At 38.1% G+C, this 22362-nt stretch overlaps 3 protein-coding genes across 4 annotated transcripts; 1 reads left to right on the top strand and 2 right to left on the bottom strand.

Annotated features, from left to right (window-relative positions):
- Positions 1–963: 963 nt before the first annotated feature.
- On the bottom strand, positions 964–5067 carry hes6 (hes family bHLH transcription factor 6). 2 transcript variants are annotated; one of them, XM_067452709.1, is made up of 5 exons: positions 4932–5067; positions 2276–2369; positions 2101–2187; positions 1930–2011; positions 964–1819 (listed from the first exon to the last, which is right to left on the bottom strand). In XM_067452709.1, the coding sequence occupies exons 2-5, from the start codon at positions 2336–2338 to the stop codon at positions 1380–1382; spliced, it is 672 nt and encodes a 223-aa protein (XP_067308810.1). In that variant the 5' UTR covers positions 2339–2369; positions 4932–5067; the 3' UTR covers positions 964–1379. The 2 variants fall into 2 exon arrangements, with proteins under 2 accessions (XP_067308810.1, XP_067308809.1); XM_067452708.1 differs by lacking the exon at positions 4932–5067 and having other exon boundaries at positions 2276–2646.
- Positions 4985–14618, top strand: itm2cb (integral membrane protein 2Cb). The gene is made up of 6 exons (XM_067452712.1): positions 4985–5163; positions 8130–8270; positions 8445–8633; positions 9198–9308; positions 9679–9829; positions 13396–14618. Exons 1-6 carry the CDS (start codon positions 5068–5070, stop codon positions 13491–13493), a joined length of 786 nt encoding a protein of 261 aa, XP_067308813.1. The 5' UTR covers positions 4985–5067; the 3' UTR covers positions 13494–14618.
- A 146-nt stretch (positions 14619–14764) lies between these two features.
- Positions 14765–16529, bottom strand: lpar5a (lysophosphatidic acid receptor 5a). The gene has a single exon (XM_067452704.1). The coding sequence runs from the start codon at positions 16413–16415 to the stop codon at positions 15438–15440; it is 978 nt and encodes a 325-aa protein (XP_067308805.1). The 5' UTR covers positions 16416–16529; the 3' UTR covers positions 14765–15437.
- Positions 16530–22362: the final 5833 nt, after the last annotated feature.

Genomic DNA, 22362 nt, shown 5'->3' with positions numbered 1-22362 from the left:
ATATTAGTTTTTTTTTTTTTTTTTGTAAAGGACGGCAATGAAAGTGAGGGCTTCTCTTCAGTTGGTTGGACTTTTATTTAGTGTGTTTTGGGGTTGTTCTATTGACGAAACACTGCAAAAATATATTTCCAAGAAATTTCAGTTGACAAAAAATTACGAAAGAAAAAACTATCTAGGAGCTAAACACACGGATGCCATTGAAAACACGGTGGATGCTTCGAAACCGCTTCCAGTCCTGGTGCTGCACTGAATAAGGTATATATGATGGTTGCAGACAGCTATTTTTGCTTTACTTATTTTTGATGACATACTTGGCCAGCAACACGTAGTCTACAGTTGACATGATCCGCAGCACGACACATTTTAGCCATAGGGCTGCAATACTGTGGCTAATCGGCAATGGAGTGTTAAGTTTAACACTTATGAAGAATCAAAATACCTAAAGTACCCATTCACACTTTCAGACTTGTAGAGGTGTGAAATCAGGTTATATACTCTGGTTATTTCATCAAAGCAACTGCAGCTGCCTACAAACTCCAACATCTGCTTAAAAACATCCACAAATTCAAGTTAGGCCTACTATGGGAAATATGACACTCTTTACAGTTATAAAATCAAAATGATATTTTAATGAAGGGTGAAGTCACAAGCACATATAAAACACATTAAATGCATTACATCTGACTTTTATTTATTTAAATTTCTTTATCACAACTATTACATACACGCTTAAATGCCAGAGAGCTATATAGCTACAGCCACAACATTGAAATATTTACATCCTACCCTACACACTCTTAAAAAATAAAGGTTTTCACAGTGATGCCATAAAAAAACTATTTGGGGGTTTCCCAAAGAACATTTCAGTGAAAAGTTCAATAACCTTTTTTTTGTGTTAAGAACATTTTAATGATCTAAAATATATATATATATATATATATATATATATATATATATATATATATATATATAAAGAACCTCTTGTGCAATGGACGTCAAAAGTTCTTCATGGAACCAATAATGCCAATAAAGAACCTTTATTTTTTAGAGTGAACAATAATTAGAGATGGGAAGATCTCCCTAGAAATATTATTTATCCTTACAGTGTTGTTTTAACTTAGCTTATACAAAAGAAAACAATTAAATAACATTACTAACTGTGTGAAACTGGATTGAAATGCACATTGTTGCACCAAGAAGAGCTTACTGAGGGGTATCCACAGGTCGATGACAAATGACAAAAAAAGCAACGTTGAAATCCAACTGTAGAACTGTCAGTTCACAAAGTTGCTCAATCCTGGACTAATGCAGGTTTTAATAGCTCTAAACTAAAAAAAATACACTCAAATGTTCATGAATCGACAGGGAAGCGCATCTGTCTACCAGGGTCTCCAAACGGACTTGGAGAGGTGCATGCTTGGCGCTTGATCCGTTGCATCCACCGAGATTCGGCTGTGCTCCGTGTCCGTGTCATCCAGGTCAGAGCAAAGGTCATCGCTGGAGGTGGTTGAAGGGGCCGGGGACAATGCCGAGGAGGCGCTGCTGGCCACGCTCCTGTCTCCGGGGGACAGCGCGGCGTACGTCGCCTCGCCAGGCCAAGTGCCACCGTTGCTAGAGTCCGTAATGAGATCTGACAGGATGTCCTGAAAGCGATCCTCGTCGTTCAGAGGCATGCACTCCAGGAGGTGGTTCAGTAGGTCGGCGGCAATGGTCGCGTCGATTCCAGGACAGCTGGACACGAAGGTGTGCACCTCATGCATGCACTGGATGTAACCCGCGGCGAATCGCTCGTTAGCTTCGCGGTTCACGCAGTCAGCCTCTGCGGAGGAGAAAAGCGGTGTGACGTCACGACCCAAATAGGCTACATGCGACTTGTGATCATTTTAAATGCGGCCTGTGTGAAACTTGATCTTGAAACAGAGCTCTTACCCTTCGCTTTGTTTTGTAGAATACTTTCCACGCGCTTCACGGTCATTTCCAACACCTCGGCATTCTCCATTTTTACCTGCGCCTAAACACAAATGATTGTTAAGACTCTCTTCGCACTGTGTGCTGGCGGTGGATACAGATGCTTTATAAAGGAGTGATAAATGAACTTACATCCGGGTCGGCTAGCAGTAGCCTCAGCTCCTGTAAACTTTCATTTATGCGGGCGCGTCTCTTTTTCTCCACCAGCGGTTTCCTCGTCTGAAGAGGGGGAAGGGGAAATGCGTTTAAGTTGCGGGAAAACGTTGATAAACTTTGCCTTGTGCTATTAAAGAGATATGTTGCGTACCTTTCTGTCTTTTATTCCGTAATAATCCTCCTCGTGGCTGTTGCTGCGGGACGCAGGGGCCATATTGCTGCAGTTGAGACCGCTGAGAGGACGCCTGAATGAGGGGCAGATGGTCGGCGGGTTCAATTCGAGACAAAAGTCTGTGCTAACAAGCACTACATATACTGTGCCAGTGGGCGACTGAAGAGGGACATTTATGAGGTCTGATTTACATGTGAATGGACTGACTGGCAACCAATCAACAGCCGTGCCTTTGTCTGTGCACTGTAAACCAACCCACCCTGTGAACCTGTGTAGATAGACCAAAGGACAATAACTGAATTAAATTAAGCTTAGATAGATAGATAGATATCTTTCAGGGACACCGTTTCTTTTCAGTGACATCTATTCGCCTTCCAATCTGATGATCTGTTAATGGTTTAAGGTTTAATGGTAAATCCTTTCTTATATGAAGCAACTGCAAGTATAATAGTAGTAGGCTAATTATGTATCATAGTTCAGTAAATTGTGTCTATAGAGATTAACCAATGTATTACTGTCAACTGAGAACAAATTCGTGAAACTTTAACAGCAGATTATAGTTTTTAATAAATTTAATACGGTCAAAGGAAAAATGGCAATGATCTCACTGCAGTGGAACAATTTTATTTAGGCATATTTATTTATTATTATGATTTATTTATACTAATAATTAAACCATAATGTTGAAACTTGATGCTAGATAGGTAAAGGAACATGGAATGAGAACTGACCTAAATGAGAAGAGGAAAGCAAATGGTACAGGTGATTCCCTTAAGCAACTATATCTGTCACAGTGAGCTAGCCTGATTGTATTTGCCTACCATCTACTACAAATACTAACTTCCTATGGATTATCTGAACTCAGAACTTGCTGAGAGAATAAATTGGGCGAATCAAATTGCCTACATGGCAAATAGCATACATAATTAAATGGCTTGTAATTAATGAATGTGACAACTTCGCTTCAGCATTAAAATCATTTTCCCGAACAGAACAAAAGTTCGCCCTCTATTGGAATTCAGTGCACACGGACGGCACCATTTCCATTAATGCGGAGTTGATCTAATTCACGACGGCCTGCTTTAGCACCAGTGTGCGTATGACACCGTCAATGCGTAGTCACCTATGGAGCTAGGCTACATGCAAAGCATGTTGTATTGAAATTTAACAGTAAGACTTCTGAAAACTAAACTAACGTTACATGTGTCATTATCATATTTACATAAATAGGCCTAATATGTATAGCCTATGAGGCTATTACCCATGCAGACAGCAAATCGCATTGTCTTTAAAAGAAACATATTATTAGCTATATTTTATATTATATTACATTAAGATTTGACAACATGCATACAGTTGTCTTCATTTGTAAATTCAGTGGACTTTTAATAGAATCCCGTTTAATGCCACTAAATCAGTATTTTAAAATGATAACCACAAGTGCTGAGATAAAACATGAAATTCAAATGATTCTCATTCAGTCCTTGTTAATAGGCCTTCTTGCTTATTTTTTTATTTGCGCTGTTTGTAGATTATAATTTATAGATTATAACCTGCATCATAGCCATATTAAGCAGTGTCAAGTTATTTATTAACTTCCGGCAGTCTGATGCAAATCAGAGCGCGTAGTAGAGCACCGTAAACGGCTAAAATAGAACCGGAATGGACATCCATTTGTGGAACATTTTCACAATAGAAGTCCAAGACGTGACCAGGCGGTCTGGATCTTCTTCTTTTTTTCTTTTTTTTCCAGGTACTTTTGATTTAATTTTAAATCTGTGTAAATAATATTTTTTATATTTATATAAATATTATATTATATTATACTTTTTTGCTATATAATTTATTCAAGATTATTAATTTGCAAAATAAACGTAGTACATTACGATTTCTCACTTTCACTGTTAATGCAAAGTGCAGAAGAAATGTATCTCTCAAAAATGTATCAATATTAATAATCAGTAGGCTACATTAATACATATGATACAATGCATTGTATTTTATCATGTATATTAATGTAACAGTTGAATCTTTAAGCTGTATCATATTGGAGAGTCACATTTAATTGTATTATTAATATAACATTTTTAAGCAAAACTTAAAAAATTATATGCTGTATAATCTACTACAGAAAACTTGCTATATGTGATCCAATAAAAAATCTTATAGGAATATGAAGAATGAAAATCTTAAAAGAAAGGAGGGATTGATAGATGGATAATGCTTATGAATGGCCACTCAAAGCGTTTTTCCTTGGAAACAAGTTGGTGTGGCACTGTGTGGAAAAACTGCGATTTAGGCTGTAGGCTGCAAGATATAACCCAGTATTTATTTATTTATTTTAAATAATACAACACATTCATACGATAAAAAATCTTTCGTTTTAACCTTTTTTTTTTTTGTAATAGACATTAGAAATAATAATTAAAATATTAAACAGATTTTTTCCCCAAATGATTATGATTATGATTTATGGTTGCATTTAGGCTAAAATAAAGCATACATTTTTGGCCCTTGCTGCATAGTTCGGATCTAAAAGAGTTAATAGACGAGAGCGTTTTTTATTTTATTTTGTGTGTGGTAATTGTGATTGATGCTAATTTTAGAAAACAGACACCGATTGGTGGACTCTTACTTTGAAGTGCACCGGAAGCGAGGGAATCCTCTTTAAGTTCGCCCTCTGTCGAGCGATTCATTCACAGCTCAGAACCGTCCTTGGTGGTTCAATCATTGGACGTCCTAACCGCAGAAAACTAGGAAGAAACGTCAACATGGTGAAGATATCGTTTCAACAAGTAACTGTGCAGAAGCCGGAAAAGGAGAACGATGACAAAGACAAAGAGGAAATTCAAATGCCATACTCTCACGTGAGTTACAGCTTCCCATTTAAATACACATTATTGTCTTTGTTTTGTTGTCTGCTGTGAACCCGTCCTTTGTTTTGTCATGTTCTTCTCAGCAAAAGGATATCAAAATAGCAGCAAGAATTTATCTTTTTTTTTAATTATTTGCTTAAAAGAAAAACACAAGACTGCATTTTTAATAATTAGTCTTTGTTATTGCTTTTATTATGTCACTTAACAAATTAGGCGATTAGTAGACAACTGTAATGGTATATACTATACGATTAGTTGTATTGTTTATAATAATAACAGCACTAACTATTATTATGATCAAATTAATGCAATTATATACTATTACTTACTTTGTCAGGCTTGTGCATGTTTAAAGCAAGAATTTGAGATAATGTAATGTAACTGCACTTGATAGATGTGAGCCAGTATTAAGAGCCACAGGAAAACCTTCTCTCTTTTTTTATCACAGAGGGAATGATCCTGACAGCAGATTTCAGAATTGTTAGAATTTGTGAGAGTGCATGAGTTTCTGTCTTTATTCTGTTATTACAGTCTGAAAATGTGCATCAAATGTCTTATTTCAAACTTAACAGCTGAGTTTCATGAATATATTCCTTTAAAAGTATACATTATTAAACCCTTTGACCGGCTTAGACATTCAGTTCTGCATTGGTTTACATCTATTGGATGCGAGCCAATATTGAGATGCACAACAGGATGACATTACATCATCCTTCGCCGTGTGGCGGCCACTGCAGATTAGTGCCGAACAAATCGGCTTGTGTGTGTGTGTGTGTGTCTGTTCTTCACTGTTTGTTCCCATGATAGTAGTTATTTAACTGTAAATCCTTTTATCACCACTTGACTTGAGCTGTAACAGTGCAGATAACCGCAGCCTTTTGTGTTTATGTGCCTGGAACGCTCAGTACTCACTCCAACCCGGATAGGCACACGCTTGATCCTGCCAGTAGATTCTTTGCCTACACAAAATGGATGCCTGACATCCTTTTCTTTATGGATTGAGGCTAATGGGGATAGGATGCTTACAGCAGATTTCACACTTCTCTCATTTCTGAGACTGCATATATGTCTGTTAATGTGCATCAAATCTTTGGGGTTGTAACTACAAAGCTTATACCCCAAATAAAGTACTATTTATTAGAATTCGGCTCAGAGTAGCAGAAATCTAAATGCATTAATAAACTGGGACATTTGTGGGTGACAGAACACTCCCTTCTTGAGGCTCTAGTACGTCACATTTTCAGTTTGACCTCATCTGCCTGCATTCATTTTCTCTACTAGAGTGAGAATGACGTGGATTCATCTAATCTGATACTAGTGCTGTTATTTTCAGCCTGGTACCCACACACTGTCTCCTACCCGCTGCTACTGTGTGTCCTCCCTACGTAGAGAGGAACTCCTGTACAAATAAGGAGCCTGGAAGTACAGTACGTACCTAAAAATATCGCCCTGCCAGGCGGAGATAGTAGCTCTGTCAGCAGTCTGTTGATTCACGATGATCCAGAGCTTGCGTGGGCTGATCCGAGCTGGTGTCCTCGGCACCAGCGTCTCTGAGAGACTGGAGGCGGATGGATTGCTCACGCCACCTGACGTCTTGAGACGTTGCCGTGACTAATTTTTGTGGCGCAGTTGAGTGCTGAAAGTAAAGGACTGCAAAAAAATGATTTTCTAACGTACTTTTGTCTAGTTTTTCATTTGAGATATACCCTGTGTTCCAAATTATTATGCACATATCAGTAGGCTTTCGTTTCAATAATCATTCACATTTTAGGTTTTCAATGAAAGCCCCTTTGACTACCATAGTATTTTATTATTATTTTTCCTACTATGGAAGTCAATGGGGCCCGATATCTGTTTGGTTTCCAACATTTTTCCAAATGTCTTCCTTTGTGTTCAATGACAGAATTTTTACTTTTGGGTGAATCCCTTTAATAATCCTGTCTGAGATTTGATACCAATTATCTAAAAACAAAAGATATGACAAAAAGCAAACACTTATACTTAAAAAAAGCTTATTTTACAGAAATTTCACTCGCATAATTATTTTGGAACATGCCGTGTATTCTTGAATCAAGATTTGATTCTTAAATCAAGATGCATTTACATAAGAGAAATGAATGGAATTTTTTTAATTGAGTTTTTGCTTAATACAAGGACAATATTTGTCATTTGGGTCAGAATCAATCAAAATGGGTGATTGATTTGGGTCAGAATCAATGTGTCAAAATAATCTTGTTTTCCCTTTTATCCTTTTTTTTTTTTCTTTTAAGCATAAACCCACTTCACTTTTGAGTTCACTCAAAATGAAAATTGTCATCAGTTACTCACCCACGTCATTCCAAATCCATAAGACTCAGGTTAAACATTTGAAATGCAAATGAAAAATGTAAAGGGAATATTAATATCCATTTTAATCCGAGCATTGTGATCTCTTTATGATAAATGCATTACATTTTTATATGATGATAGTTTGTTTTGTTCTCGTATAAACACAAATACTGTGCATTACATATCTTGTCATATCTTATCTGTTTGGGTCACCTGGATTTTCAATAGGGGGACACAAATGAAAATATCTAAATTTGCGTTTCAGAGTCACCGAAGTATTATGGTCTTGGAACGACATGATGGTTGCAGCCAAAAAGAAACAATTAAAAATTGTATAATCTTTAGTAATTTTGCATAAGAATATTGAGGTAGTTATACTGAAAAACAAGACAAAAATAATGAGTTAGAAAATCATCTTTTGAAAAGTGATTCGTGGCGGCTCGCACATACAGATTTTGGTTTAAAAAAATTATAATAATATATGTGGATAAACTCTAATCCTGATCTGTGCCTATAATTTTCAAATGAAACATTCAGTAAGCATGCATGGTATATTTGACTCGTTTTGTCAAGTACAAACCAGTCCAGACCCAAAAACCCTATAAAAATTGTAAATTTTTGTTTTCCAGAAGGATGAGTTGGTGCTTCCGGTAAGATCGAAGAAGTCTCCCTTTAGTGGCCTTTGGTGCGTCGTGCTCGGCCTTGTGATCTTCCTGTCAGGCTTGATCATGGCGTCTGTATGCCTGTACCGATACTACTTCAGCCCTCAGGTGAGAGACGTCATCAGATCCGTTAATCATCTTTTATTCACGAAACAAGCCTATTAAAGTTCATTGCCATAGCGATCACCATAGCAACACCTCGCTAGATCTTTTACTCAGTCTTCAGTTCTCTAAACTTGTTCAAGTGCCCTCTATTAAACCGCTTTGCTTTCTTTCCTCCAGATCCCAGAGGACAGCTTGTTTCACTGTCGGGTGATGTACGAGGACCCCCTGTTCGCCCCGTTACTCGGACGGCAGGAGATCGAGGAAAACGTGGGCATCTACCTGGATGATAACTACGAGCAGATCAGCGTGCCTGTGCCCGACTTTGGGAGCAGTGACCCGGCTGACATCATTCACGACTTTCACAGGGTGAGGATCTTTCTGAGAAGCACTTGGTGAAGTTCTTCCCATTTAGCTTTGGTACAGTTCCTTCTATTTCTTTGGCTGTACAAAAGATGCCGTTAGTCATCGCTGCTTCCCCAGATGGACTGTGAACCATCTCTAAGGAAACCTTTTGTCTGTTGAAATCATTGTTTAATATGCAGCGCAATGTGCCAGGCACAGAAGTACATGCAAATGTTTCTGTGAAAGCCACATTCCCAAGTTCCCCAGCATTTTGTTCACCCATATGGGTTTAATTGATCAAAAACTCAATAAAAACTGTGATATTGTGAAACATTTGTACTATTTGAAATGGCTAATTCATATATTTTAAGATGTAATTCTGTAACCCAGTCTTCAGTGTCACACGATCCTTCAGAAATCTAATGATGATTTTCTGCTCAAGAAACATTACATTATTATATATATGGCCACTTAATCAATTTAATGTGTCCTTGTTGAGTAAGAAGTATTAAACTTAAACATGAATGTTTGAAATCATTTTGCGATATCTAGAGCCGTTTTTAACGTAGGTGTTTCTCATTAACACAGGGACTCACAGCTTACTACGACATTGCGTTGGATAAGTGCTACGTCATTGAGCTCAACACGACAATTGTCATGCCGCCCAGGAACCTGTGGGAGCTGCTTGTCAATGTCAAGGTAACGGATTGCATAAAGTTTTATGTAACTCTCGAATAAAAGGTCTATGTTTGTGAGTCACACATTGGCTGTGCAGACTTGATATGTGAAACATAAAATCTGAAATGAAATTATTAAAAAAATATATATTTTTTTTTAATTCACAAGGACTGTTTCCATGGTGATTGAATACCTCAAATTTCAGGGATTTTTATTATTATTATTTTTAATAATGGAATTTAATTTTTCAAAATGTGCACAACCCTTAAATGGAACTTGTCACTTCCCTTGCAGAGGCGACACAGATTTCTAATTTTGGATTCGTCATAGCCAATGTGTCAATGTTGGTGGAATCCCATGTGACCGTTTGTATGCATTTGTGTGTCTGCAGCGGGGGATGTATTTGCCCCAGACCTACATCATTCAGGAAGAGATGGTGGTGACGGGACGCGTTAGGAACATGCGCCAGCTGGGACCCTTCATCCACCGGCTCTGTTATGGAAAAGAGACTTACAGGCTGAGACGCCGTAGTAGCCAAAGACGTGAGTTTCATTACTTTTTTTATTTGCAATAAAAAAAATTATCATTGCAATTTATTATCATTATTACCATTGCTTATACTTTGTGTTAGTTATTTGAGCAAACCCTTAACACCAAGTATTAAACTTTGGTGTTTAACTTGCACTATTGCACACACATTTTGTAATAATTAAGATAATTGAAAAGTCCTTATGCTCATCAAGGCTGAGAAGCGTGATCTGTTTTAGGGGGATACTTTGAACAGCATGTTCAATGGACAGCATTTATTTGAAATGGAAGTCTTGTAACACTATAAATGTCTTTACAGTCACTCGTGATCAATTTAATGTGTCCTTGCTGAATAATTTTTATTTTTATTTTTAAATCTTGCATACTCAACCTATTAGTGTATCAGTTTCCACCAACTATTAAGCAGCACACCTGTTTTTAACATTGAAAATAATACGAAATGTTTTTTGAGCATATTAGCATATTAGAATGATTTCTGAAGGATTATGTGATCCATAAATTCAGCTTTGCACTACAACAATAAAATGCTTTTTAAAATATATTCAAATACAAGAAAAGTATGTTAAATTGTAATTATTTCAGCTTTTCTATATTTTGGTCTATTAAAAGTAACTTTGTTGAGCAGAAGAGCAAAAAAGCTGTGTTAATGACTTAAATAAAAACATCAGATTTGCGAAATAAAGAGTGGAGAAAATTCTGCACAAGGCTTGCTTTAAAGTCTTGCATTTTTCTTCATTACATCCTTATGTATAACAACATACTAGCATCATCGATTAATTTAGCATATTTAAGCACCATTGATATTTTTTCAAATACACATTTTGTTCAGAAAATGTAAAAGTCTGTTCTGTTTCATACATTATTCATAACTGGCACCTGCGCACGCACATGAACCAGATGTAACTGCGGTCTGTCTGCTCATTTTGTTCCTGTTTTTTCTTCTTTTTTTCTGTACGCCCTATCTTGTGCAAATCAACCACACTAACTGTTGCTGATAGTAAGAGGGAGCAACATCTTTTTGCGAGCTGGAGTACTTTGGCCTAATAGGAAGCATTGCAGTCAGATAGAAATGGGCATGTGCGGTGTTCTTTTTAGTCTTGTGCGTGTGGCATGCTGACACTGATCTTCATCCTGATTAATGCGTGTTAACGTGGGTGTGTGAGCGTGACTCACGTTTGTATAGTACACAGAACGTCTCCAGTTCGGAAACCACACAGAGGGGGATGTGATGCACGTCAGGCACTGATGCACTGTGGGAGTTGTCGTTTGGATCAAAGGGGCATCTCTCTCGTTTGATACAGAGGCTGAGGTGTGGGTAGTGATGCAGTGTGGGAGCAGTAGTTTGGCTCCATAAGGACTTCCTTTCACTCATCTATGCGCAGATGGTGTCTGGGAACTAAGCCGCAGGAAATAGAAATTCAGTGACTTGCAACATTTGTTAATTACAACTTGCGCCACCCTCTTCAAGAAACGCCTTTTGTCACATAGCATTTTCACAATACTTCATGTCTGTAATGACCAGCCCCGTGATTTAAACTTTTGTGAAAAATTTTAATGTTTGATTTTTTAACAGTATAAAGTGACAGAATCATCTAACATTAGGTGGGTGCTGGTTGTGTAGTTGGGTAACATTTATATGCAGAAACAATACAACCTTTTCTTTCTATAAGTCCATAATTTCCATTTAAACTAATATAGTGGAACTCTCTGCAGGATTGTGGGTAGTCTAGGAAGACTAGTAGACTAGGTTGGTTGTGCTTGCTGACCGTTCAAACTGAATTTTGGTTAATGCATGGCTGAAAGTAGGCTAATTGTTAAATATCCTTTTTACAGTGATCTAAAAATTGATCATTACTGCATGGCTAAAACATGGAAAATTCAGCATTTAAAGCATGCTATAAGGTAGGGCTGGGAAATATGGCCAAAAAAACATCTCTCTTGGGGTGAATGGCGACGTATGATAATTTCTATTTCATTTTAATAAAATTATTTCACATCCTGACCAATATTGTTTTACAATAAATATTCACATTGAAGGTTACGAAACCAAACAGTTATTTAAACTCTGCAATCTATCTATTGTGCAAAAAGGGGTCAAGTCACATTACATGCTAACATTGTAACATTAGAATTTAAACAAAAGAATGCTTTAAGCCGAGGTTAAATTCACTCAGTAAAAATGAAAACACAAGAACAGACTAACAATTGTGCTATTTTGATTACCCTACAATAGTCACTTTACAGTTCCTGCTGTCATAAAAATACACTTGTAGGTTTGAAATTCTACATACCCGGAAAAGCACATTTGCTTACCAACAGCAGCAAATATTATAGCTAAATGTATGTTTTAGTAAGAATTACTGAGCTGTTATTCTATTGGGCTCTGTCTGTTAGCCACACATGCGCATGGTGCTCGTTCACAGAAGTTTGTACTTACAGAAGGATCGCCCCTCTATAAACCCGAATAAGTTGGCAAAACTCAAATTGTGTAATTGGTGCATCAAATTTAAGTAAGCAGAGCTTGCTCATTTTTATTTTGTACTCATGGATTTTAATTTGCTCTTAACATTAAATGTTTGAGTAAGTACATTTAAGTTAGAATTATCATGTTATTTCAACGTAAGTATTTTTAGTAGTGTAAGCTTGTCTTGTTTTTAACTAGCTAATTCAATAAATGCTACCGTGCTAATTGGTAACAAAATGCTTTGATGGCGATTTATGAAACTTTAAATGTATAGCTCTTAAAAGGTAAATGTATTGTTCTTAAAAGTTCACTCCACTCGTCACCATGATGTTAACCCTACAAAAAACATGAAACTCTTCTAAAACAAAAACATTTATACTAGCACTTCATTTTAATTTACCCTTGTGTCATGGCAATGCATGCTGGGAAATAGAAACCCCAGGCCAGTGTCAGTTAAATTTAAGTTTGTCTAAATTTACAACTTAAATTAATTTTAAAGTAAGTTTTATTGAACTCATTTGTTTCATCTGAGTTAGCTGTTGGTCTCAAACCAAATCATTTTGGTGGGGTTAAAGTTTTTTTTTTGTTTCTTTTCTTTTTTTTCCCCCCCAATATATACTTGACATTATGAACTGTAAACATCAAAGAATCCCTGAAACAAACTAAAATACTGTTTTCAACATTGATAATAAGAAATGCAAATCATATTAGAATGATTTCTGAAGGCTCGTGTGACAATAATGACTGGAGTAATGATGCTGAAAATTCAGCTTTAGCATCACAGGAATAAAGTGCATTTTAAAATAAATTCAAATAGAAAAGTTATTTTAAATTGTAATATTTCACAATATTACTGTTTTTATTGCTTTTTTATCAAATAAATGCAGCTTTGGTGAGCATAAGAGACTTCTTTTAAAAACATTTTAAAAAGACCCAAACTTTTGAATGGTAATGTAAAATACTTCCCAAACTGGGCAGCACAAATCCATAAACTGTGATGGATAAACAATGTTGATTTCGGGTTTTTTTCAACAACACGTGAGTCCTATAGGAAACTGTCTGTTTAATCCAACTTGAATCTGCTTCTTTCTTTAGACGTTGATAAGAGAGAGACCAGGAACTGCCACAGCATCCGGCACTTCGAGAACACGTTTGTCGTAGAGACGATGATTTGCGACCGACTCCTCCTGTAGTTTCCCTCCTTTCTCCTCAACTCTACTGAGCAAAACCCAAAAGCGACCCTTCCCCATCTGTCCAGCTTAACAGCACTTTATCAGCACGATAAACCTGTACAAAATGTTACCTAATGCCATCTTTGTGTATTTGTTGTTGTTTTTTTTCCTTCTTTTTTTAAGGATGTAATTACTTTTTTCACCCAAGTATGTTGTTTTGTCTGTATTATATTATGACGTTTTGATTGGCATTTGTCTGGAGTCTGTTGTTTTATTTCACACTCAGGTTTATGTTTTTATGTTTTTTTTTTTTTTATTATTGGGGAAGTTTCCTCAAATATAACTGTGACTACTTTCAGACGTTGTCTTTAGTCTGGCATGCACTGACGAATGATTTGCGTTTTTTATTTTTGTAAAGCCTCAGTCTGTGTAGACTGGCAGTTCCTGTGGTTTGTTTCATCGGTCCAAACATGTTTCTTTCCTCTTGCGTTATAGAAGAAATCCAGTATTAGAAAATTGTCTTCAATGCCAAAAGATGTATACCTCATATTTTAGAAATGTATGACTTTAAGCCTGTAATTTAAGTCATAGCGTGGGTTTTTTGAACGTGATCTAAGCAATATAAGTTTTCTTATCTTGGATTTCCTAACTTGACATCCATTTCTTTGTATTAATGTTGATTTAACTGAGCAGTTTATCATGTTCAAATACTCTGTGTGTTGCTCTTTAATACATGTGAATAAAGTTTGTAGAAAAATGTGAAAAACTAGCCACTGGATGTTGGTTTGAAATGTTTTGTTATCTCTAAATGGAGCTTGTCCATACCGATCAGAATGGGCTGTTTCATATTGATTTGAATTCTATTGAAGGTGAATCTTCTTCGCACAGGCGTGCAAAAATGTATTTCTTTTAGGTAAGATTCACCTATGAATAATGGTAGATCCTTAGACCTTGTCTGAGGTGGACTGGTTTCATAATGCTTGCACTTTTTTCTAATTGTACCTTTATATGTATTTTGTTCCTCTTCCACATACTGGTGTAGCAAGTTTTGTCTGAGGCGTTTGATTCGATGCACTCTATTCTGCTGCTCTCGCTTTGTAAATAATAATCACTTGTAAAATCCATCAATAAACTGCTGAAACCCTACTCGCGTTCTGTCGACCTTTACAGCTACTTTAAGTGGTTGCTTGCAAAAGACCTTTCAGTGCACTTGCACCACAAGCCAAAAAAAAAAAAAAGATTCCTCATGTGAAACAACAGGAGAGGGTGTGGAAACACTTTTTCTTTCACTTCCTTTTGCCAGCCTGTAAGTTTCATGCAAGTATGCAAACTGTTTTTCACACCTGTACTCATACATCTCAGTAGAAGTCAGATAAAAGTGAGGAACCATTGCACTGATACTATCATATGAGAAGATATAAAAGTTGTGGATTGAACTTGCAGAAGTATGTTTGATTTATTTCTACTAACAATGTATGACAAAAGTACAACTCGATAACAAAAACAAAATGTAAAAAAAAAAGAAGTCTCAAATGATAATGCTGGTAGAAACGACAATGCAGCTAATACGGTAAAAAAGGAAGCAAAATATGAATAGATGGATCAAAAAGTCTATTTACAACCTTTGGCTCTCAGTGATAAGCAATTATACAGCTTTGTTGATTTTTTTGCTACATGTTTTCCGAAACAGATTAAAGTATGTACCAAATTGGTAGGTACTGATTTCTACAAGAAGTACCACCTTAGCTCAACGTCTGGCATTTTCTTCTCTTTTTAACCACTGAGCATTAGGGTGCCCAAGCGAACAAATCAGAATTGCAAACTTTTTCTGCGCAATGCGCACGAGTAGAGATTTGCAACATTGTCTTGGGTGAGTCAGCTTTGTGGTTTTAGGTTTAGTTTTTTTGCACAATCATTTCCTCTTGTTTACCCCCAACAACACAAGTTTTGCGATCATTTGTTGCTTCACTGTCCTGTCCAACTCATGCTCTGGACCAGGCCGAGACCGATGCTTTTGGACGAAGAATCGCATCTGCTCCTACCTTTTATTCTCTTTGAGCTGAAGTAGTAGATCAAGGGGTCCAGGCAGCTGTTCGTGCTGGCCATGCACATGGTAACAGTTTGCAGGTTAAAGTAAAAATCCTGAGATTTTTCTCCATGCAAGATGCCCACTTTGCTAAGGCCAAGTAGGATGAAAGCAATGTGAAAGGGGATAAAACAAATGGCATAGATGAGCAAGTTGGACAGAAAGAGATTCATAATCTTGCTTTTGCTCAGCTCGGTGTTGCTCGAGCAAGTCGGCATGCTGTAGCCTCTCAACTGTCGCACGACTGCCACCGTACAGCCCAGAATAATCCCGAAAGGTACTAAAATACAGAAGAAAGTGGTACAGCAGAGGATGATGAAGCCTTTAAACCATTCATCACTTGTGTATTTTTCAAAACAACGCATAACGTTACACTTTTCGTCCTTATTTTCAGGGTGGTTTAGGGCAGTTGGCACTGCCAATCCAGCGATGAGCAGCCACACGGTCATACACAGCACCCAGGCCACAGGAGCCGTCCGGACCGTTCGAGATCTTATGGGATACACCACGGCCAGCATCCGGTCCACACTGATGAGCGTGATGAACAAAGAGCTTGAATAGATGTTGATGGCGAAGAGTGTCCCTGGAATCATGCACAGCGTGGTTCCCAGTGTCCATCGACCTGTGGCAAAGTAGATGATCCGAAAGGGCAGGGAGAGCGTGAAAAGAAGGTCCGATAAGGCCAGGTTGGCCATGTAGATCACTGGAACGGATTTCTTCAAACCATTTCGACATAGCAGTATCCAAAGAGACACGGCGTTCAGAGGGAAACCGAACAGCAGCACAATGCTGTAGGTGTAGGTGAAAAGTGGATACCTAAAGTGTGTCATATTACAGTCTGTGGCGTTGTTTGGCATTTTCCAAAGAGACGCACGGATTTGAGAGAAGTGCTGTGCCGAAGTATTCAAGGGCTCTGTAACGATTTTTTTCCTTTGTGGTACCTTTTTTAAGTTCCACTTAGTAACAACAGGAAACTGTGGGAGGTGTTAGCATGTTAGCATGCAAAAACTACTTTTTTGGTATGTGTGTGTGTGTGTGTGTGTGTGTGGGGGGGGGGGGGGGGTGTTTAAGATGTTCTGACGTGGTCAAACGCAGACAGTTGAAAATAGGTTGTGTCCGATGCAAACTTTATAGATTGCTTGTTTACTACAGCTCCAAAAGCATTTCATAACATTCAGCATGTACATTTTTTAGTTCATTCAAAAGTTAAAATTAATCAAATCAATTTATCTTTGAAGCAAATCTCTCAATTTCAAGCACATTAGCACAAGTAAAACATCTCTGCACGTCAGCAGTGATTGTGTTGCAGATAACAGCTAATGGTATTAGCCTAATCACACAAAAGTAAACTCAAAGCGTGCTTGATAGAGTCAGCATGAACGGTTTCATTCAGACCTGAAGTGTTTTTGTATGTTAAGCTGTGATGCCATATACAGAACATACAGTACACAACAACAACATACAGTAAATGTTAAAATTGTTTGTACAAATTATTTTTGAATTTATACATTATGAGGCTACTGTCTCACAATCTTACATCTGCTGTCAGAGCAGAGAAAAACAACTAACTTGCTTGCCTAACCACAGTAGGCAGTCGTGTAAAGGTCAATTAAGCAATGCAAGGCAAGTACAGGCGTGACAGCTTGTCTTGTGGTTGGTAGGAGCTCAATGCCAACATCACTGCAAAACATACAAATAGATATTAGGCTATATATACACGTATTTTAATTTTTTTTTTTATTTTAATCACCTTTTAGCTTTCCTGCTGTTTTTTATTTATTTAAACGTTTACTGTACTCAATTAATATTAAAGAATGAAAACTATGCTACATGATTTATTTAATTTAATCTAAGGATATATCTATAGGCCTACGCATATTTTATTTATTAGAATATTTAGCATGTCACATACCCATACCGCTGTCACCACGTGTCATGTTGTTAACTACCATTTTTGAACTACAGACTCTGTTGTCGTGGCGCCACCTAAAGGTCGATGTTGCAGTTGCACAGAGGTCGATTCTCATTAGGACATGCGCACTGAATCGTTTGGAGCGGGTTCTCCCTCTATATGGTTTCTCCTCAGTAAAACAGTCGAGATACTTTAGAAGACGAAGAACATAAAAAGTGCTATATGAATAGTATATTTACTCACATTCAAATCAGGACCGCGGTTCAAAAGAGGGTGCTAAGCAGCACCATTAAAGCACCAAAAGCACCCTCAGTTGATAACCAGCAGCAGGGTCCGAGCTCTGGAGAGCGTCGAATGCATCTATTTACAGTGTGTTTTTGCAGCGGTGAGTAGGCCTAATGTACCCAATCACAGATAGTTTTTTGATCTCTTGAACACTATTAGATTTTCACCGTTCAAAATGGCAGGGTTTTTATTCAGTAAGCTAATGCAGGCTTGCGAAACCTCCCATTAAAGGGGTTATATTATGGTACATGGACTTTTACAAGTTGATTGTATGGAAATGTGTGTTGGCAGTGCCTGTACACAACCATCTTATAATGATAAAAATCCATCCAGTGTTTTTTTTATCTCCTTATATATTTTATCTTGACTCACATCAAGCCTTTTGACCATGTGACGTCACACATTGTCAGATGTCCCGCCCACGATTGTTGATTGACAGCACCGTTTCAACACAGACCCGCCCTGAGCGAGCTCATCATAGTCCGCCATTGTTGATACGCTGGACTGCGTCTAAGCGATTGTGGTGTTCTGTTCTTGGGTGTTATTAAGAACACAGCAGTCATTTTGATGTACCTAAATCCGAACAGCTTTTTTTGTTTTTGAAGAGAATATTACCCCGATCAATGTCGACATGTTTTCATGTTTGCGCCGTGCCAACAATTTCTCACCAGACCGCTTTATTAACGAGGGTCAGTATAAAGCAGGTTTGGCTAAGAAGCTGCTCCTGAAAAAAAGGTCGGTACCAACTATACGTGTTCCTGTTGCATCTCCAGAAGAAGCAGGAGCGTAGCCAGCGGGCGGGCCTGATGGGCACAGGCCCGCCCACTATAATGATAGGCCCCCCAGTTTGTTATACAAATATAATAATATTTGTTAAATAACAGTTCTTTAAATTATTTTAACGTGATTACAAACTTATAACATCTCAAATACTGAAATAAATAAAATGTGTTTTTTACAGTGTATGGTTTTTGCATAATGCTTGATGAATTTGATTGACAGCTGTGTCAGGCTGTCTCATGTGTGAAGCGGCTCGCGCCTCTGATTTCATGAAGTGTGTTTAACTATTCACTTAGCTTATAGTTTGCAGTTGTGTGATAGAGAAACAGCAGCGATGCAAAATTTTATAAAAAGGAAAGAAAAAAAAATCCTAAAAAAATAACCCATTCATCAGGACGCAGGTAACGTTGAGATTTCAATTGCAAGCGCATGTTCATTCCGTAAAGCCGGGAACACGCCATTATTCTCGACCAGTCATGATAGTGTAGGGGTAAGGTGCGTGGCACAATGTTTTGACGCAATTCAACCTGCGGTTCGAATCCGCCTTTTGACGATCTCGATGTACTTTCTTTTCTCGTCATATATCAGATCGGAAATGTGTTTATTTTCAATAAAAATGAAGAACATATTTGAAAAGTGGAAATAAAGTGTGTCTAACATTTGTTGTAACCACTGTTCTTGTTTTGTATGTGGACAGATACTATTTTGTAGCTACCCCCCACCCCCCTCGCGTGAAAGTGCCCAGGCCTGCTCACTTTTGCCCAGGCCCGACCAAAAATTAAATTCTGCCTACGCCAATGAGAAGAAGTGAGTGTAACATTTTAAATGCTTCATGATAAATGCAGCAAAAGTTTACAGGACAAGTTAAATGATGCCATGCTTTCTATGTATGACGTTCTCAATATAATTCATAATCACACGTTTATAATGAACAATGCGTTATGTGTTATTACAAACTGTGTACGCTGGTGATAAAATTTACGTGGTAACACTACATTAAGCTAAGCTTAAAGGTGCACTATGTAGTATTTTTGCAGTAAAATATCCAAAAACCAATAGGCCAATGTTATATATTTTGTTCAGTTGAGTACCTACAATATCCCAGAAGTTTCTAACTATTTGTAAATTGTGAGAAAATTGCTATTTTAACTAAGGACCGGGACGTTTCAGCATTGCATTTGCTGTCAATTGCGTCATATCTGCGTTACCCTCGGTTTCGGCTTTTATTTGGCAGGAGCGCTTTACTCTTAGCAGTGTGAACAAGTGAACGCACGGAGTAACGTCATAACATCGTTTTAAACACACTTAAATGTATCTAATATGATAAACAGAGCTGCATTACCTCAAAATCATAACCGGAAGAGCGGATCTGTGCAGGCGACCGGCGACTGTGTCCCGTCCCGTCATAATAAAAGTCCCGGTATTCGTGAGGCGGGTATTTGTTTAACAATCGCTCCAGCAGCTGTGCTCAGGTCCACAACACTCGGTCCTGCTCTGCTTTAGACTACAGTAACGTTAATAACCGCATGCATGAACGTGATTTCTGCCCGAGTCCTATTTTCCACCGGCTGTGATGAGAAGACCACATCTCCTAAGATGCTGCGCTCACACTTTGCGTCATCAAACTACGTATTTGTTTTGAATAGGCGCCCTCCAGTGGACGGAAAGTTGCATAGTGCACCTTTAATTTTGTAGATGGTTTAAAACGGTGTCTATTAAAACATTCCTGTGCTGACCTAATGTCAGTGCTTCAGCCCTGTCAGTTGTACCTAACACTGCACAGCCTAGATAACGTTACACATCACTGACAAGCCTGTTACACATCACTGACAAAGTAGTATATTTAAATATATATATAAAAAAGTGCTATTCCTGAATGAATCTGATTCTTTGAACGAATCGGTTGAGTGAATGATTCAAAGTCCCGTAGACAGCCACTTGCTTCATTCATGAATGAATCAGCATTTTTTTAGCTGCTGCAGCTCTACATTTATCTTGCCTCATTGCATCTTCTTCTTGGTCTTCTTATCAATGTATACTCGGCAAGAACGTCTTGTACTTGAGAGCCACCAAATTGTGTTTTACAGTAACTTCAGCAGCTGCAGGCACGTAAACATTTACATTTTACATTTACATTTATGCATTTAGCAGACGCTTTTATCCAAAGCGACTCAGGAGTACAGGAAGCGATCTGTCAAGAAGAGGCAAAGAAACGCAAAAAGTGCCCCAAATACCAATATTTTTTGTATACTACTCAGAGTAGCAAACACCAGAAAAAGTAAAATAGAGGAGGAAGAGTTTAGAGGGTGTTTTTATTTATTATTTTTTTTATGATAAGTTAAGTGCTCACGGAAGAGATGAGTTTTTACTTGTCTTTTGACTGAAGCAAGTGATTATGTCGTGCGCATGGAAGACGGAAGATCGTTCCACCAACCAGGAACATTGAATGAAAAAGTTCTGGAGAGGGATTTCAAGCCTCTATGTGATGATACCACAAGCCTTCACTCGTTAGCTGAGCGAAGGCTTCTGGTGGATGTGTAGACTCGTAGGAGTAAGTAGAAGTGTGCGGGTGCTAAGCAAGTGCCTGAGCTTGTGGAAGATCCATAAGCAAGAGTCAGAGCTTTGAATTTGATCTGGGCAGCGAGTGGTAGCCAATGCAGAGAGATGAACAGAGGTGAGAAATACCACCTCTATTCATGAATGAATCAGCATGAGATGTGGTCTTTGAAGGACAGACATGAGTGGTCTTTCTCATGAAATGAGATTTCTCATGAAATGAAATGACTCATTCACGAGTGGTCTTTCTCATGAAACACGAGATGTGGTCTTTAAAGGACAGCTGGTCATCAAAGATTACTCCAAGATTTCTGACCGACCCTGAAGGAGTAATCAAAGATGAACCTAGCTGGATGGTAAAATCGTGTTGTATGGTGGGATTAGCAGGGAAGACGTGCTGCTCAGTTTTTGCTAAATTGAGCTGCAGGTGATGTTTTTTCATCCATGCCGAGATGTCCGCCAGACAGCTTGAGATTCGTGCAGCTACTGTGGGATCATCTGGTTGAAATGAGAGGTAGAGCTGTGTGTCATCAGCATAGCAATGATATGAGAGGCCATGTGCCTGAATGAGGGGTCCCAATGATGTAGTGTAAATGGAGAAGAGGAGAGGTCCAAGCACTGAGCCCTGAGGAACCCCCGGGGTCAGTTGATGTGTTTTGGATACCTCTCCTCTCCAGGCAACCTTAAAAGACCTACCTGTGAGATAGGACTCAAACCAGTGGAGCGGAGTCCCTGTGATGCCCAGTGATGAGAGGGTGGACAGAAGAATCTGATGATTCACAGTGTCAAAGGCAGCAGATAGATCAGGGAGGATGAGGACTGATGATTTGGATGCAGCTTTAGCCAGCCGCAGGGCTTCAGTAACTGACAATAACGCCGTCTCAGTTGAGTGGCCATGAGTGTTGAGTGAATAAAAGCGAGAATTAGAATTAGACCCCATTGACATGCATTATACAAGCAACGGTTGGAGTTAAAAATCTTAGTTTGTGTTCTACTGAAGAAACAAACACACCTTCATCTTGAATGCCCTGGGTGTAAGCAGATAAACATTTTTGGGTGAACTATCCCTTTAAGGTCGAAGGGACTTCAGTTGTGCTGTGCAGCTTGTGAACGACTACTGCAGGTAAAGATATTTGACAATTAACAGTGAGTATCTAAACACTAACACTACGCGAAAATTCACAGCTACAATAATACCATTTTGAGGCTTCAAAAATTTCAAAAAGAGATTGTAAAAATTTGAATTCAACAGTTTAGTCCAAATTTTTCTG

Source organism: Pseudorasbora parva, chromosome 9, assembly GCF_024679245.1.
Source record: "Pseudorasbora parva isolate DD20220531a chromosome 9, ASM2467924v1, whole genome shotgun sequence".
In the NCBI taxonomy this organism is placed as follows: Eukaryota; Metazoa; Chordata; class Actinopteri; order Cypriniformes; family Gobionidae; genus Pseudorasbora; species Pseudorasbora parva.
Note: the sequence above shows the minus strand (reverse complement) of the source record. Positions and strands in the feature narration are given on the sequence as shown.

Coding starts and splice junctions, on each gene's coding strand:
- hes6 (XM_067452709.1), bottom strand. CDS start 2,338: ATGGCCCCTGCGTCCCGCAGCAACAGCCACGAGGAGGATTATTACGGA. Junction 2,188..2,275: donor ACGGAATAAAAGACAGAAAG/GTACGCAACATA, acceptor CCCCCTCTTCAG/ACGAGGAAACCGCTGGTGGA. Junction 1,820..1,929: donor TCTACAAAACAAAGCGAAGG/GTAAGAGCTCTG, acceptor TCTCCTCCGCAG/AGGCTGACTGCGTGAACCGC.
- itm2cb (XM_067452712.1), top strand. CDS start 5,068: ATGGTGAAGATATCGTTTCAACAAGTAACTGTGCAGAAGCCGGAAAAG. Junction 5,164..8,129: donor TTCAAATGCCATACTCTCAC/GTGAGTTACAGC, acceptor TTTGTTTTCCAG/AAGGATGAGTTGGTGCTTCC. Junction 8,634..9,197: donor TCATTCACGACTTTCACAGG/GTGAGGATCTTT, acceptor TCATTAACACAG/GGACTCACAGCTTACTACGA.
- lpar5a (XM_067452704.1), bottom strand. CDS start 16,415: ATGCCAAACAACGCCACAGACTGTAATATGACACACTTTAGGTATCCA.